Source organism: Coregonus lavaretus, assembly GCF_964263955.1.
Source record: "Coregonus lavaretus genome assembly, chromosome: 12".
In the NCBI taxonomy this organism is placed as follows: domain Eukaryota; kingdom Metazoa; phylum Chordata; class Actinopteri; order Salmoniformes; family Salmonidae; genus Coregonus; species Coregonus lavaretus.
Genome location: NC_139999.1, coordinates 5,957,813 through 5,970,612, shown reverse-complemented (window position 1 = coordinate 5,970,612; position 12,800 = coordinate 5,957,813). Strand labels below are relative to the sequence as shown.

The 12,800-nt window shown below is 40.7% G+C and overlaps 1 protein-coding gene across 3 annotated transcripts; it reads right to left on the bottom strand.

Moving 5' to 3' along the window:
* Positions 1-507: 507 nt before the first annotated feature.
* Positions 508-8,771, bottom strand: LOC311138963 (deoxyribonuclease-1-like; the record flags this gene model as incomplete). Of its 3 annotated transcripts, XM_084173782.1 has the most annotated exons (10): positions 508-854; positions 998-1,094; positions 2,926-3,083; positions 3,845-3,957; positions 6,424-6,536; positions 6,774-6,860; positions 7,250-7,344; positions 7,809-7,883; positions 8,057-8,181; positions 8,536-8,771. In XM_084173782.1, the coding sequence occupies 9 exons, from the start codon at positions 8,057-8,059 to the stop codon at positions 687-689; spliced, it is 909 nt and encodes a 302-aa protein (XP_084029908.1). In that variant the 3' UTR covers positions 508-686. The 3 variants fall into 3 exon arrangements, with proteins under 3 accessions (XP_084029908.1, XP_084029907.1, XP_084029906.1); XM_084173781.1 differs by lacking the exon at positions 8,536-8,771 and having other exon boundaries at positions 8,057-8,198; XM_084173780.1 differs by lacking the exons at positions 8,057-8,181; positions 8,536-8,771 and having other exon boundaries at positions 7,809-7,889.
* Between the last annotated feature and the right edge of the window lie 4,029 nt (positions 8,772-12,800).

Sequence of the window (12,800 nt, the reverse complement as noted above, 5' to 3'; positions counted from 1 at the left end):
CCCCCTCCCTCTCTCTCTCTCTCTCTCTTGCTATCAGATGCCTCCCTCTCCTCCAGCTGCGCAGCACAGTAATATTTATTTGTTTTGATTGGCTATGATTCATTGATGATTTCTTAAGTTCACTAGTTCTGGCTACAATCATTTCTGTTTTGTCATATAATATATCTCACTATATCAAGATATTAGAGCAGTAACCAGTCTGCCACCACACCCAGATTGTCTTTCTGAGCTGAGTGTGTAAACAGGTCCATCCGGCCCACAGTTCTGTGGTGACTCCTGGGAGAAACGGTTTCATCTCTCTCCAGCCTGCTGTAGTGCAGTACAGTATATGCAGCACTGTCAACCACCAGAAGTGGGGTTAGAATACACTGTCAGAGGACAAACAGTTTCAAGCCCTGTAGCTGCAGTGGTTTCACACCATGTGTTGTCAGCCAGTTGGTATATTTTGTGAATTATTTCTATGTTGAAAATATATTTTGTAACGAAGATAAACAGACAACGTGGATTGGTTTACTTAGGAAAGGTTTATTGTAAAATATAGTGCAACTGAATGTTTCCTGCATAAAATATTGCATGCAGGTCTTTATTAAATAAAGCACTTGAAACATTTGAAAGCATTTGAACCAGAAACAGAGTTACAGATTTTGAATATAATGATTTATATAAATCATGTTTTGGCATGTCTTCTAGGCTTGGTCTGACTTCCCTATTAACTTTCTCACAAGTCTTTTCTTCTTCCGTGGTATTGGGTTGATACTGGGAGACTCTACTTCCTTTTCCTCTTTCTTCTGTGGTACAGTTCCAGCGGTCATCAGCTCCACCTCTACAGGGTAGTGGTCACTGATACTCAGAGCCTGCATCATTTGAGGGAGTAAAAGATTTATGAAGTAAGGGATTACCTAAAAACACTAAAAAGCCAACTCAATGGAGAATCTCAATTGAAAATGCTTTTAGTCCAAGACTCCAACAAATGGCTGAAAGATGAAATATGACATACCATAGCTTCAGATAAGTGAAAGGCTTTGTGGTAGTTGAAGGGCTTGGCTGAGTTGGGGACCATCGCCTCCAACATGTCAGCTCCGTACATCACAATCCTGATAGGATGCAAAGGAAACCAAAATATGACATGATATGTGTCTTCAGAGAACTGCTTGCAATTATGAACATATATACATTACCAGTCAAAGGTTTGGACACCCTTACTCACTCAAGGGTTTTTATTTATTTGTACTATTTTCTACATTGTAGAATAATAGTGAAGACATCAACATTTATGAAATAACACATATGGAATCATGTCGTAACCAAAAAAGTGTTAAATCAAAATATATTTTACATTTTAGATTCTTTAAAGTTAGCCACCCTTTGCCTTGATCACAGCTTTGCACACTCTTGGCATTCTCTCAACCAGCTTCACCTGGAATGCTTTTCCAACAGTCTTGAAGGAGTTCCCACATATGCTGAGCACTGAGGCTGCTTTTCCTTCAATCCGCGGTCCAACTCATCCCAAACCATCTCAATTGGGTTGAGGTCGGTGTGATTGTGGAGGCCAGGTCATCTGATGCAGCACTCAATTACTCTCCTTCTTGGTCAAATAGCCCTTACACAGCCTGGAGGTGTGTTGGGTCATTGTCCTGTTGAAAAACAAATGATAGTTCCACTAAGCGCAAACCAGATGGGATGGCGTATCGCTGCAGAATGGTTAAGTGTGCCTTGAATTCTAAATAAGTCACCAGCAAAGCACCCCCACACCATAACACCTCCTCCTCCATGCTTCACGGTGGGAACCACACATGCGGCGATCATCCGTTCACCTACTCTATGTCTCACAAAGACACAGCGGTTGTAACCAAAAATCTCAAATTTGGACTCATCAGACCAAAGGACAGATTTCCACCGGTCTAATGTTCATTGCTCGTGTTTCTTGGCCCAAGCAAGTCTCTTCTTCTGATTGGTGTCCTTTAGTAGTGGTTTCTTTGCAGCAATTCGACCATGAAAGCTTGATTCACACAGTCTCCTCTGAACAGTTGATGTTGAGATGTGTCTGTTACTTGAACTCTGTGAAGCATTTATTTGGGCTGCAATTTCTGAGGCTGGTAACTCTAATGAACTTATCCTCTGCAGCAGAGGTAACACTGGGTCTTCCTTTCCTGTGGTGATCCTCATGAGAGCCAGTTTCATCATAGCGCTTGAAGGTTTTTGCGACTGCACTTGAAGAAACTTTCAAAGTTCTTGAAATTTTCCGGATTGACTGACCTTCACGTTTTAAAGTAATGATGGACTGTCGTTTCTCTTTGCTTATTTGAGCTGTTCTCGCCATAATATGGACTTGGTATTTTACCAAATAGGGCTATCTGCTGTATACCCACCCTACATTGTCACAACACAACTGATTGGCTCAAACGCATTAAAAAGGAAAGAAATTCCACAAATTAACTTTTAAGAAGGCACACCTGTTAATTGAAATGCATTCCAGGTGACTACCTCATGAAGCTGGTTGAGAGAATGCCAAGATTGTGCAAAGCTGTCATCAATGCAAAGGGTGGCTACTTGGAAGAATCTCAAATATAACATATATTTTGATTTGTTTAACACTTTTTTGGTTACTACATGATTCCATATGTGTTATTTCATAGTTTTGATGTCTTCACTATTATTATACAATGTAGAAAATAGTAAAAATAAAGAAAAACCCTTGAATGAGTAGGTGTGTCCAAACTTTTGACTGGTACTGTATGTAAAAACCTTTGCATAGCAGTTAACCATTTCCATTAGTTCCATAGGGTTCTTTTGGATAACCTTTTTGAGAAAGGATTATGAGAAATTGAGAAAGGACTATATTGTACTGTATTTGATTTATCTGATCCAACTCATAACCTTTTTGTCGTAAATCATGAGTCTATAGCCTGTTTGGAGTAGGCCTACCTGTCGTATGTGTGGTCGTTGCCTGTGTTGGCCGTGGTGTCCACATCATCTCCAATCACCCAGTGGAATTTCTTGTCACTACGGATACGGATATTTGTCATGCCTCTCTTGGTGACATAACTTCCATCCGCGTTGAAATCGCCCAGGATCATGATGTTCTGCCAGAGACACAAACAGTGATACCACACTAAAGTACTTCTATATTCTCTTTATTTTTAAGCTAAATGCTATCAACAATTATATAATGTTGTGATAAAAAAAAAAAGTGGATAGCACTTTATTTTAAGGTGCGTGTTAGCCATTAATGTGTAGTTTATAAGTGTGTATATATATGTAGTTAATGAGTCCTTTATTATGTCATACGTTAGGCCTTAATTAACAGTTTTCTTATTCAAACAGTATAAGTCATGTGTTACTTAATAACCTCATCGTTAGCCATAATAAAGTATGTAATAAAGAGCGAGTTACACAAGAAACAGACTCTTAGTAAGAGGTCTCAATGTGGAACTAATGGCATAGTACCTCAATGTGTTCCCTATTCTAAAGTGTTATCTTCGGTTACATCTTAGAATAGGGAACACATATTATGTACTATGTTGTTATTAGTCCTACACTGAGACCTCTTACTAAGAATATTGTTCCTGTGTAACTCGCTCTTTATTAAATACTAATATGTCTTTATTATGGCTTAAAAGGAGGTTATTAAGGATTTTCCAGTAGCACATGACAATGTTTGAATAAGAAAACATTTAATTAAGGTCTAATATATGGATAATAAGACACAATAAAGACCTTATTAGTTACTTATATACACACTTATAAACTACAAATGTGTGGCTACTATTTGTACCTTAAAATAAAGTGTCAGTGAACTTTAACTTTCAAAATAAGAAGTGTGTGCACTAGTTAGTAAACCTACATCAGTCTTCCATTTTCTCTTCACTACTTTGACGACGTCGTACAGCTCGTCCAGTTCCTTCACGGAGTCTTCAGGCTTGGTGTGCACCGGGATCAACACGAGGTCTTTCAGCACTGTAGGATATAAAGCAATCATGTCATATCCTGTATGTAATGGCCTGGAACCCAACTCCAGGTCTACTGTGAACAGTCTGGAGTAGGTACCATAGTAGGGTTAGGAGTTGATCCTGACCACATAACCTGATCAGAAAAAAACGATGCATGCTATAACTAGGCCTCAGAGCTTCCCTTTATCAGGTCACATAGTCAGTAGGAACTTGGGGCCCTAATAATAGGAACTAAAGAGGATAGATGAAAATTAATGATGACGTACGTGAAGACATGACTATAATACTACCTGTATTGAGACAGGTGAAACAGGACTCTCTAGTGAAGGCATGACTATAATACTACCTGTATTGAGACAGGTGAAACAGGACTCTCTAGTGAAGGCATGACTATAATACTACCTGTATTGAGACAGGTGAAACAGGACTCTCTAGTGAAGGCATGACTATAATACTACCTGTATTGAGACAGGTGAAACAGGACTCTCTAGTGAAGACATGACTATAATACTACCTGTATTGAGACAGGTGAAACAGGACTCTCTAGTGAAGGCATGACTATAATACTACCTGTATTGAGACAGGTGAAACAGGACTCTCTAGTGAAGGCATGACTATAATACTACCTGTATTGGGACAGGTGAAACAGGACTCTCTAGTGAAGGCATGACTATAATACTACCTGTATTGAGACAGGTGAAACAGGACTCTCTAGTGAAGGCATGACTATAATACTACCTGTATTGAGACAGGTGAAACAGGACTCTCTAGTGAAGGCATGACTATAATACTACCTGTACTGAGACAGGTGAAACAGGACTCTCTAGTGAAGGCATGACTATAATACGACCTGTACTGAGACAGGTGAAACAGGACTCTCTAGTGAAGGCATGACTATAATACTACCTGTATTGAGACAGGTGAAACAGGACTCTCTAGTGAAGGCATAACTATAACACTACCTGTATTGAGACAGGTGAAACAGGACTCTCTAGTGAAGGCATGACTATAATACTACCTGTATTGAGACAGGTGAAACAGGACTCTCTAGTGAAGGCATGACTATAATACTACCTGTATTGAGACAGGTGAAACAGGACTCTCTAGTGAAGGCATGACTATAATACTACCTGTATTGAGACAGGTGAAACAGGACTCTCTAGTGAAGGCATGACTATAATACTACCTGTATTGAGACAGGTGAAACAGGACTCTCTAGTGAAGACATGACTATAATACTACCTGTATTGAGACAGGTGAAACAGGACTCTCTAGTGAAGGCATGACTATAATACTACCTGTATTGAGACAGGTGAAACAGGACTCTCTAGTGAAGGCATGACTATAATACTACCTGTATTGAGACAGGTGAAACAGGACTCTCTAGTGAAGACATGACTATAATACTACCTGTATTGAGACAGGTGAAACAGGACTCTCTAGTGAAGGCATGACTATAATACTACCTGTATTGAGACAGGTGAAACAGGACTCTCTAGTGAAGGCATGACTATAATACTACCTGTATTGAGACAGGTGAAACAGGACTCTCTAGTGAAGGCATGACTATAATACTACCTGTATTGAGACAGGTGAAACAGGACTCTCTAGTGAAGGCATGACTATAATACTACCTGTATTGAGACAGGTGAAACAGGACTCTCTAGTGAAGGCATGACTATAATACTACCTGTATTGAGACAGGTGAAACAGGACTCTCTAGTGAAGGCATGACTATAATACTACCTGTATTGAGACAGGTGAAACAGGACTCTCTAGTGAAGGCATGACTATAATACTACCTGTATTGAGACAGGTGAACAGGACTCTCTAGTGAAGACATGGCTATAATACTACCTGTATTGAGACAGGTGAAACAGGACTCTCTAGTGAAGGCATGACTATAATACTACCTGTATTGAGACAGGTGAAACAGGACTCTCTAGTGAAGGCATGACTATAATACTACCTGTATTGAGACAGGTGAAACAGGACTCTCTAGTGAAGGCATGACTATAATACTACCTGTATTGAGACAGGTGAAACAGGACTCTCTAGTGAAGGCATGACTATAATACTACCTGTATTGAGACAGGTGAAACAGGACTCTCTAGTGAAGGCATGACTATAATACTACCTGTATTGAGACAGGTGAAACAGGACTCTCTAGTGAAGGCATGACTATAATACTACCTGTATTGAGACAGGTGAAACAGGACTCTCTAGTGAAGGCATGACTATAATACTACCTGTATTGAGACAGGTGAAACAGGACTCTCTAGTGAAGGCATGACTATAATACTACCTGTATTGAGACAGGTGAAACAGGACTCTCTAGTGAAGGCATGACTATAATACTACCTGTATTGAGACAGGTGAAACAGGACTCTCTAGTGAAGGCATGACTATAATACTACCTGTATTGAGACAGGTGAAACAGGACTCTCTAGTGAAGGCATGACTATAATACTACCTGTATTGAGACAGGTGAAACGGAGGATGTAGGGCTCTCTAGCGAAGGCGTCCTCGTCTCCCACCTGGGTGTCCTCATACTGATAGCTGTCAGTCAGCTTCACATGGTCCTCTCTGTCACCAACATACATGAGGCATCCATCATCTTACAGCTGATCACGTTTACCTACAGGGCCCGTATTCATAACGTTTCCCTGAGTAGGATCAGGTCCCCCCGCTGTTTATGTACACTTGTTCATTAATTATCTAAAAAGGCTAAACTTATTCTAGATCAGTTAAATTCAGGTCTTAGATAAGCCTCAATGTAAGTGAAATCTGATTGTGTTGTCTAACAACACATTGTGTCGGTACCTGTAGAGGAAGACAAACTGTTCCTTGTAGGTGTCTCGCCCCAGTCTGGTACTTTTAACCATGGTGTAAGGATGCTTCTTGTTGGCCCTGCCAAAAGGATATAACACATGATGCCTTTTTCTTCAGTGGCATTTATTTTATTTTACCTTTATTTAACTAGGCAAGTCAGTTAAGAACAAATTCTTATTTACAACGACGGCCTACACCGGCCAAACCCGGACGACGCTGGGCCAATTGTGCGCCGCCCAATGGGACTCCCAATTACGGCCGGTTGTGATACAGCCTGGAATCGAACCAGGGGGTCTGTAGTGACGCCTCAAGCACTGAGATGCAGTGCCTTAGACCGCTACCGCCACTCGGGAGCCCAGTAAGGTGTTAATCAGTGTATTATATAGATGTGGATATATGACATGTATACAGGAGAATTGCTCGGGATTCAGGTATTGTTGTATCTTTTAGAACAAATGGTAGCAAACCTTGTGTCATTCAGCTCTCTAAGGAACGTTGTCATGGCCTGGCCAGTCCTATCAACCACTTCTAGGATCAATAAGACACTGTAGCGGGACACAATCTGGACATATGGAATAAAATGGAATGCAATGGATTAAATAGAATGGAATGGAATGAATTAAATAGAATGGAATGGAATGAATTAAATAGAATGGAATGGAATGAATTAAATAGAATGGAATGGAATGAATTAAATAGAATGGAATGGAATGAATTAAATAAAATGGAATGAATTAAATAGAATGGAATGGAATGAATTAAATAGAATGGAATGGAATGGATTAAATAGAATGGAATGGAATGAATTAAATAGAATGGAATGGAATGAATTAAATAGAATGGAATGGAATGAATTAAATAGAATGGAATGGAAGGAATTAAATAGAATGGAATGGAATGAATTAAATAAAATGGAATGAATTAAATAGAATGGAATGGAATGAATTAAATAGAATGGAATGACAGACTCAATGTTGAAAAATAAGTTGAATAGAGAATATTTCCTGAATACTGCAGGATAATCACCTTGATGAGATATTTCAGGACATTCTTATCAGCCACTTTGCTTGTGCCCAATCTTCTGACGTTGAAGGATGCCACCTTCATGATTGGTTCAGGTAATAGAGCGGTTATTATACATCTTAGTAGTAGGCAGAGAGTCTAGTCTATATACTGTCTGTATATGTTTGTCAAGATGATTAGTAAAAAATAGATATTTCACAAAAAATTACTTGAACAAATATTGTATGTATTATATGTTTCCATTCTCTTACCATACAAAAAGAGTTTAGACTTCCTGATGTTTTATGGTAGAAATTATCTGGTAGAAATAATTTGCTATTATAGTCCCCACAAAGTGTTCATCGGAGTCCGGTTCAGTCCTGGTCCTTTAATTCAGCTGTAAATTGTCAATAGATATCAGTACAGACTAAAAGGCTTTAAAGACAGAAAGCAGAACACTAGCCTTGCAGACTGTCTGACCTCAAGAAGAGCGGAAGCCTCAAAACATCTGACATATGCATACAGTTGCTTCCTGTGCAGTCTCACAGCAGTTTTTCACACGAACAACATCAACATTAAATATTATACTAATATTTCTCAGTTAACATCTTACAAAATAATAATATTGTAAACAATTTTATATGACATTAACTCAAAGAAGATTATTGAATAAGGTTGATTGATAATAGTTATCCTAAGTATTTAGTCTATTTGATTCGTATTTAACTTATTCTTTATTCAATTTCCTTACCGTGTTATGATGATGTACCCAGGAGCCGAAGGATGCTCTGATGCCTTTAGTAAACAGCAGGAGCCGAAGGATGCTCTGATGCCTTTAGTAAACAGCAGGAGCCGAAGGATGCTCTGATGCCTTTAGTAAACAGCAGGAGCCGAAGGATTCTCTGATGCCTTTAGTAAACAGCAGAAATCCGCTTCAGAGAGAACGTAGTATGGCCTGAACTGCACTAGATAACCCTCTCTCTACCTGTAAACCTGGGCGGTGGCTAAAGCTTTATAACATATCACTTCCTGTATCAGAAGAACAGTTTGTGGTATGGAAATGTTATCTATGCGTTTGCATACTTTCTTTCCATTTCCAACAACATCACAGTGAAATTTGTGTCACTGTGACACACTGATAGTGTGCTGAGTGTTTCACTCAGGCAGGCCACTTTCTTCCTAACCGCTTGGTTGTGAAATGTGTAAATACAGTACTTAGTGCCTTAGAGACCAGGTTGTATATAGTGCCTTAGAGACCAGGTTGTATATAGTGCCTTAGAGACCAGGTTGTATATAGTGCCTTAGAGACCAGGTTGTATATAGTGCCTTAGAGACCAGGTTGTATATAGTGCCCCAAAAACGTATTTGAGATGGTGACCACGTTATTATTGGATCTAGAGTGACCTTTAGTGTTGGGAACCTGTCATCTGGTCCCAGTGTATCCAGGGGCCCTATTTCTGTTCTTTATTAGGGGTAGCTCCACTCCTTCCATATTTTGTTAAATGTTTATTAGTCAGGATAGAGAGACAGAGGAAAGATAGGAGGAGAGCGTTTTCTGAAATAGCAGTGGGACGGATTTAAACCCATGCTGCAGCGGGCCAGTGGTACTGTAGGCCATATGTGCTACAGAGGCAGAGGCTTACACCACTAGATCAACTAGATCACTTATACCACTAGATCAACTAGATCACTTACACCACTAGATCAACTAAATTTACACCACTAGATCAACTAGATCACTTACACCACTAGATCAACTAGATTTACACCACTAGATCAACTAGATCACTTACACCACTAGATCAACTAGATTTACACCACTAGATCAACTAGATCACTTACACCACTAGATCAACCTAAACCACAAGGCCCCCATTTATTTTGGCCCCTCTGATCATCAGGGCAAGTTCCAAAATGTCAAGACCTCTGTAGCTCAATTGGTAGAGCATGGCGCTTGTAATGCCAGGGTAGTGGGTTCAATCCCCGGGACCACCCATACGTAGAAATGTATGCACACGTAAGTCGCTTTGGATAAAAGCGTCTGCTAAATGGCATATTATTATTATTATTATTATGACCAGGATGGCCTTCCATGCAAATAAATTCATAACAATAAATGTAAACAGGCCCTAAAAAATATGATTATTTTGTCATGTTGGTGTGGTGTTTTGTTCTAATGTTAGTGTAGGAAGAAGCTCTAGGCCTGTCCTGACTTTCACAGTTTATACACTATAGTACACACTATAGTACACACTATAGTACACACCATAGTACACACCATAGTACACACTATAGTACACACCAGAGACATCTAGAGATGTCAACTCTGACAGGAGGCCCTGGGGCTACAGAATCCAGTATAACCACAGTACTTATCTGGAATAGGAATGTCTCATCTGTCATGGAATCCAGTATAACCACAGTACTTATCTGGAATAGGAATGTCTCATCTGTCATGGAATCCAGTATAACCACAGTACTTATCTGGAATAGGAATGTCTCATCTGTCATGGAATCCAGTATAACCACAGTACTTATCTGGAATAGGAATGTCTCATCTGTCATGGAATCCAGTATAACCACAGTACTTATCTGGAATAGGAATGTCTCATCTGTCATGGAATCCAGTATAACCACAGTACTTATCTGGAATAGGAATGTCTCATCTGTCATGGAATCCAGTATAACCACAGTACTTATCTGGAATAGGAATGTCTCATCTGTCATGGAATCCAGTATAACCACAGTACTTATCTGGAATAGGAATGTCTCATCTGTCATGGAATCCAGTATAACCACAGTACTTATCTGGAATAGGAATGTCTCATCTGTCATGGAATCCAGTATAACCACAGTACTTATCTGGAATAGGAATGTCTCATCTGTCATGGAATCCAGTATAACCACAGTACTTATCTGGAATAGGAATGTCTCATCTGTCATGGAATCCAGTATAACCACAGTACTTATCTGGAATAGGAATGTCTCTGTCTATGAGTAGCTCAGAAGTTACTCTAAATCTGAGTAGTGGAATTTCGTGATTTTAGGGGCAAGACCATTTGGCCCAATCTGCCAGGGCACCAATGCCATCTGCTAGGGCACCATTGCCATTTACCAAAATAGCTAATTAAATTGATTTGATAACCGAAAAACACCAATAAATAATTAGCCTACATGCCAAATTGTAGGTGATAGCCTACGAGTACTGACTACAGTCTGTCATACTCGAGGCACTGTTACATGTTAGTCATTTAGCAGACGCTCTTATCCAGAGCGACTTACAGTTAGTGAGGGCATACATTTTTCATACTGGCCCCCCGTGGGAAACGAACCCACAACCCTGGCGTTGCAAGCACCATGCTCTACCAACTGAGCTACAGGGGACCTGTAGATAAGAGAGAAAGGCCAGTGCCTGTTGTGCAACATCACCCACCTTGCAAAGGAGGCTGTCAACATTCTGAAACTATTTAACCATAAACGTAATTGTTTAAAACCTGGACGTTTAAAAAAAAAAATGTATGAGGCATATCTTACCTTGTTCTGACCATAGGAATGTTAAGGGTATTATTTTATAAACACTTCCTCATATGCCATTGAAACCAGTATTTCTCTCATGTTCTCAACTTCCTTTCATTGTCCAGCAGCCAAATACACAATCCTAGTCATTAACAACCCATGCGCAGCGCTTTGGAGAACGGTGCTTTCCCGCTAATTGCATTTTGGAACATTCGCATTTATAGCCTCGCTTGTTTGATCAACTACTAGTTCATGATAGTTTTACATGGATGTGAAAACATGAACGTTGATTATTTTTCCAGCAGGAGTCATGGTTTCATCTTTCAATGTCCAGAAATTTGGGACGCGCAAGATTTCAGGCCCACAGAGCCTTGCTATCCTTGTTAAGGTATAGTATGATAGTCGGATGTGGCAGGGCTTGAAAACTATTACAGACTACAAAGGGAAGCACAGCCACGAACTGCCCAGTGACACAAGCCTACCAGCCGAGCTAAATCACTTCTATGCAAGCAACACTGAAGCATGCATGAGAGCATCAACTGTTCCGGATGACTATGTGATCACTCTCTCCGTAGCCGATGTGAGTAAGACTTTTAAGCAGGTCAACATTCACAAGGCCGCTGGGCCAGACGGATTACCAGGACGTGTACTCCGAGCATGCGCTGACCAACTGGCAAGTGTCTTCATTGACATTTTCAACATGTCCCTGACTGAGTCTGTAATACCAACATGTTTCAAGCAGACTACCATAGTCCCTGTGCCCAAGGACACTAAGATAACCTGCCTAAATGACTACTGACCCGTAGCACTCACGTCTGTAGCCATGAAGTGCTTTGAAAGGCTGGTCATGGCTCACATCAACACCATTATCCCAGAAACCCTAGACCCACTCCAATTTGCATACCGCCCCAACAGATCCACAGATGATGCAATCTCTATTGCACTCCACACTGCCCTATCCCACCTGGACAAGAGGAACACCTACGTGAGAATGCTATTCATTGACTACAGCTCAGCGTCCAACACCATAGTGCCCTCAAAGCTCATCACTAAGCTAAGGATCCTGGGACTAAACACCTCCCTCTGAAACTGGATCCTGGACTTCCTGACGGGCTGCCCCCAGGTGGTAAGGGTAGGTAACAACACGTCTGCCACGCTGATCCTCAACACGGGGGCCCCACAGGGGTGTGTGCTCAGTCCCCTCCTGTACTCCCTGCTCACCCATGACTGCATGGCCAGGCACGACTCCAACATCATCATTAAGTTTGCCGACGACACAACAGTGGTAGGCCTGATCACCGACAACGATGAGACAGCCTATATGGAGGTGGTCAGAGACCTGGCCTTGTGGTGCAAGGATAACAACCTCTCCCTCAATGTGATCAAGACAAAGGAGATTATTGTGGACTACAGGAAAAAAAAGAGGACTGAGCACGCCCCCATTCTCATCGACGGGGCTGTAGCGGAACAGGTTGAGAGCTTCAAGTTCCTTGGTGTCCA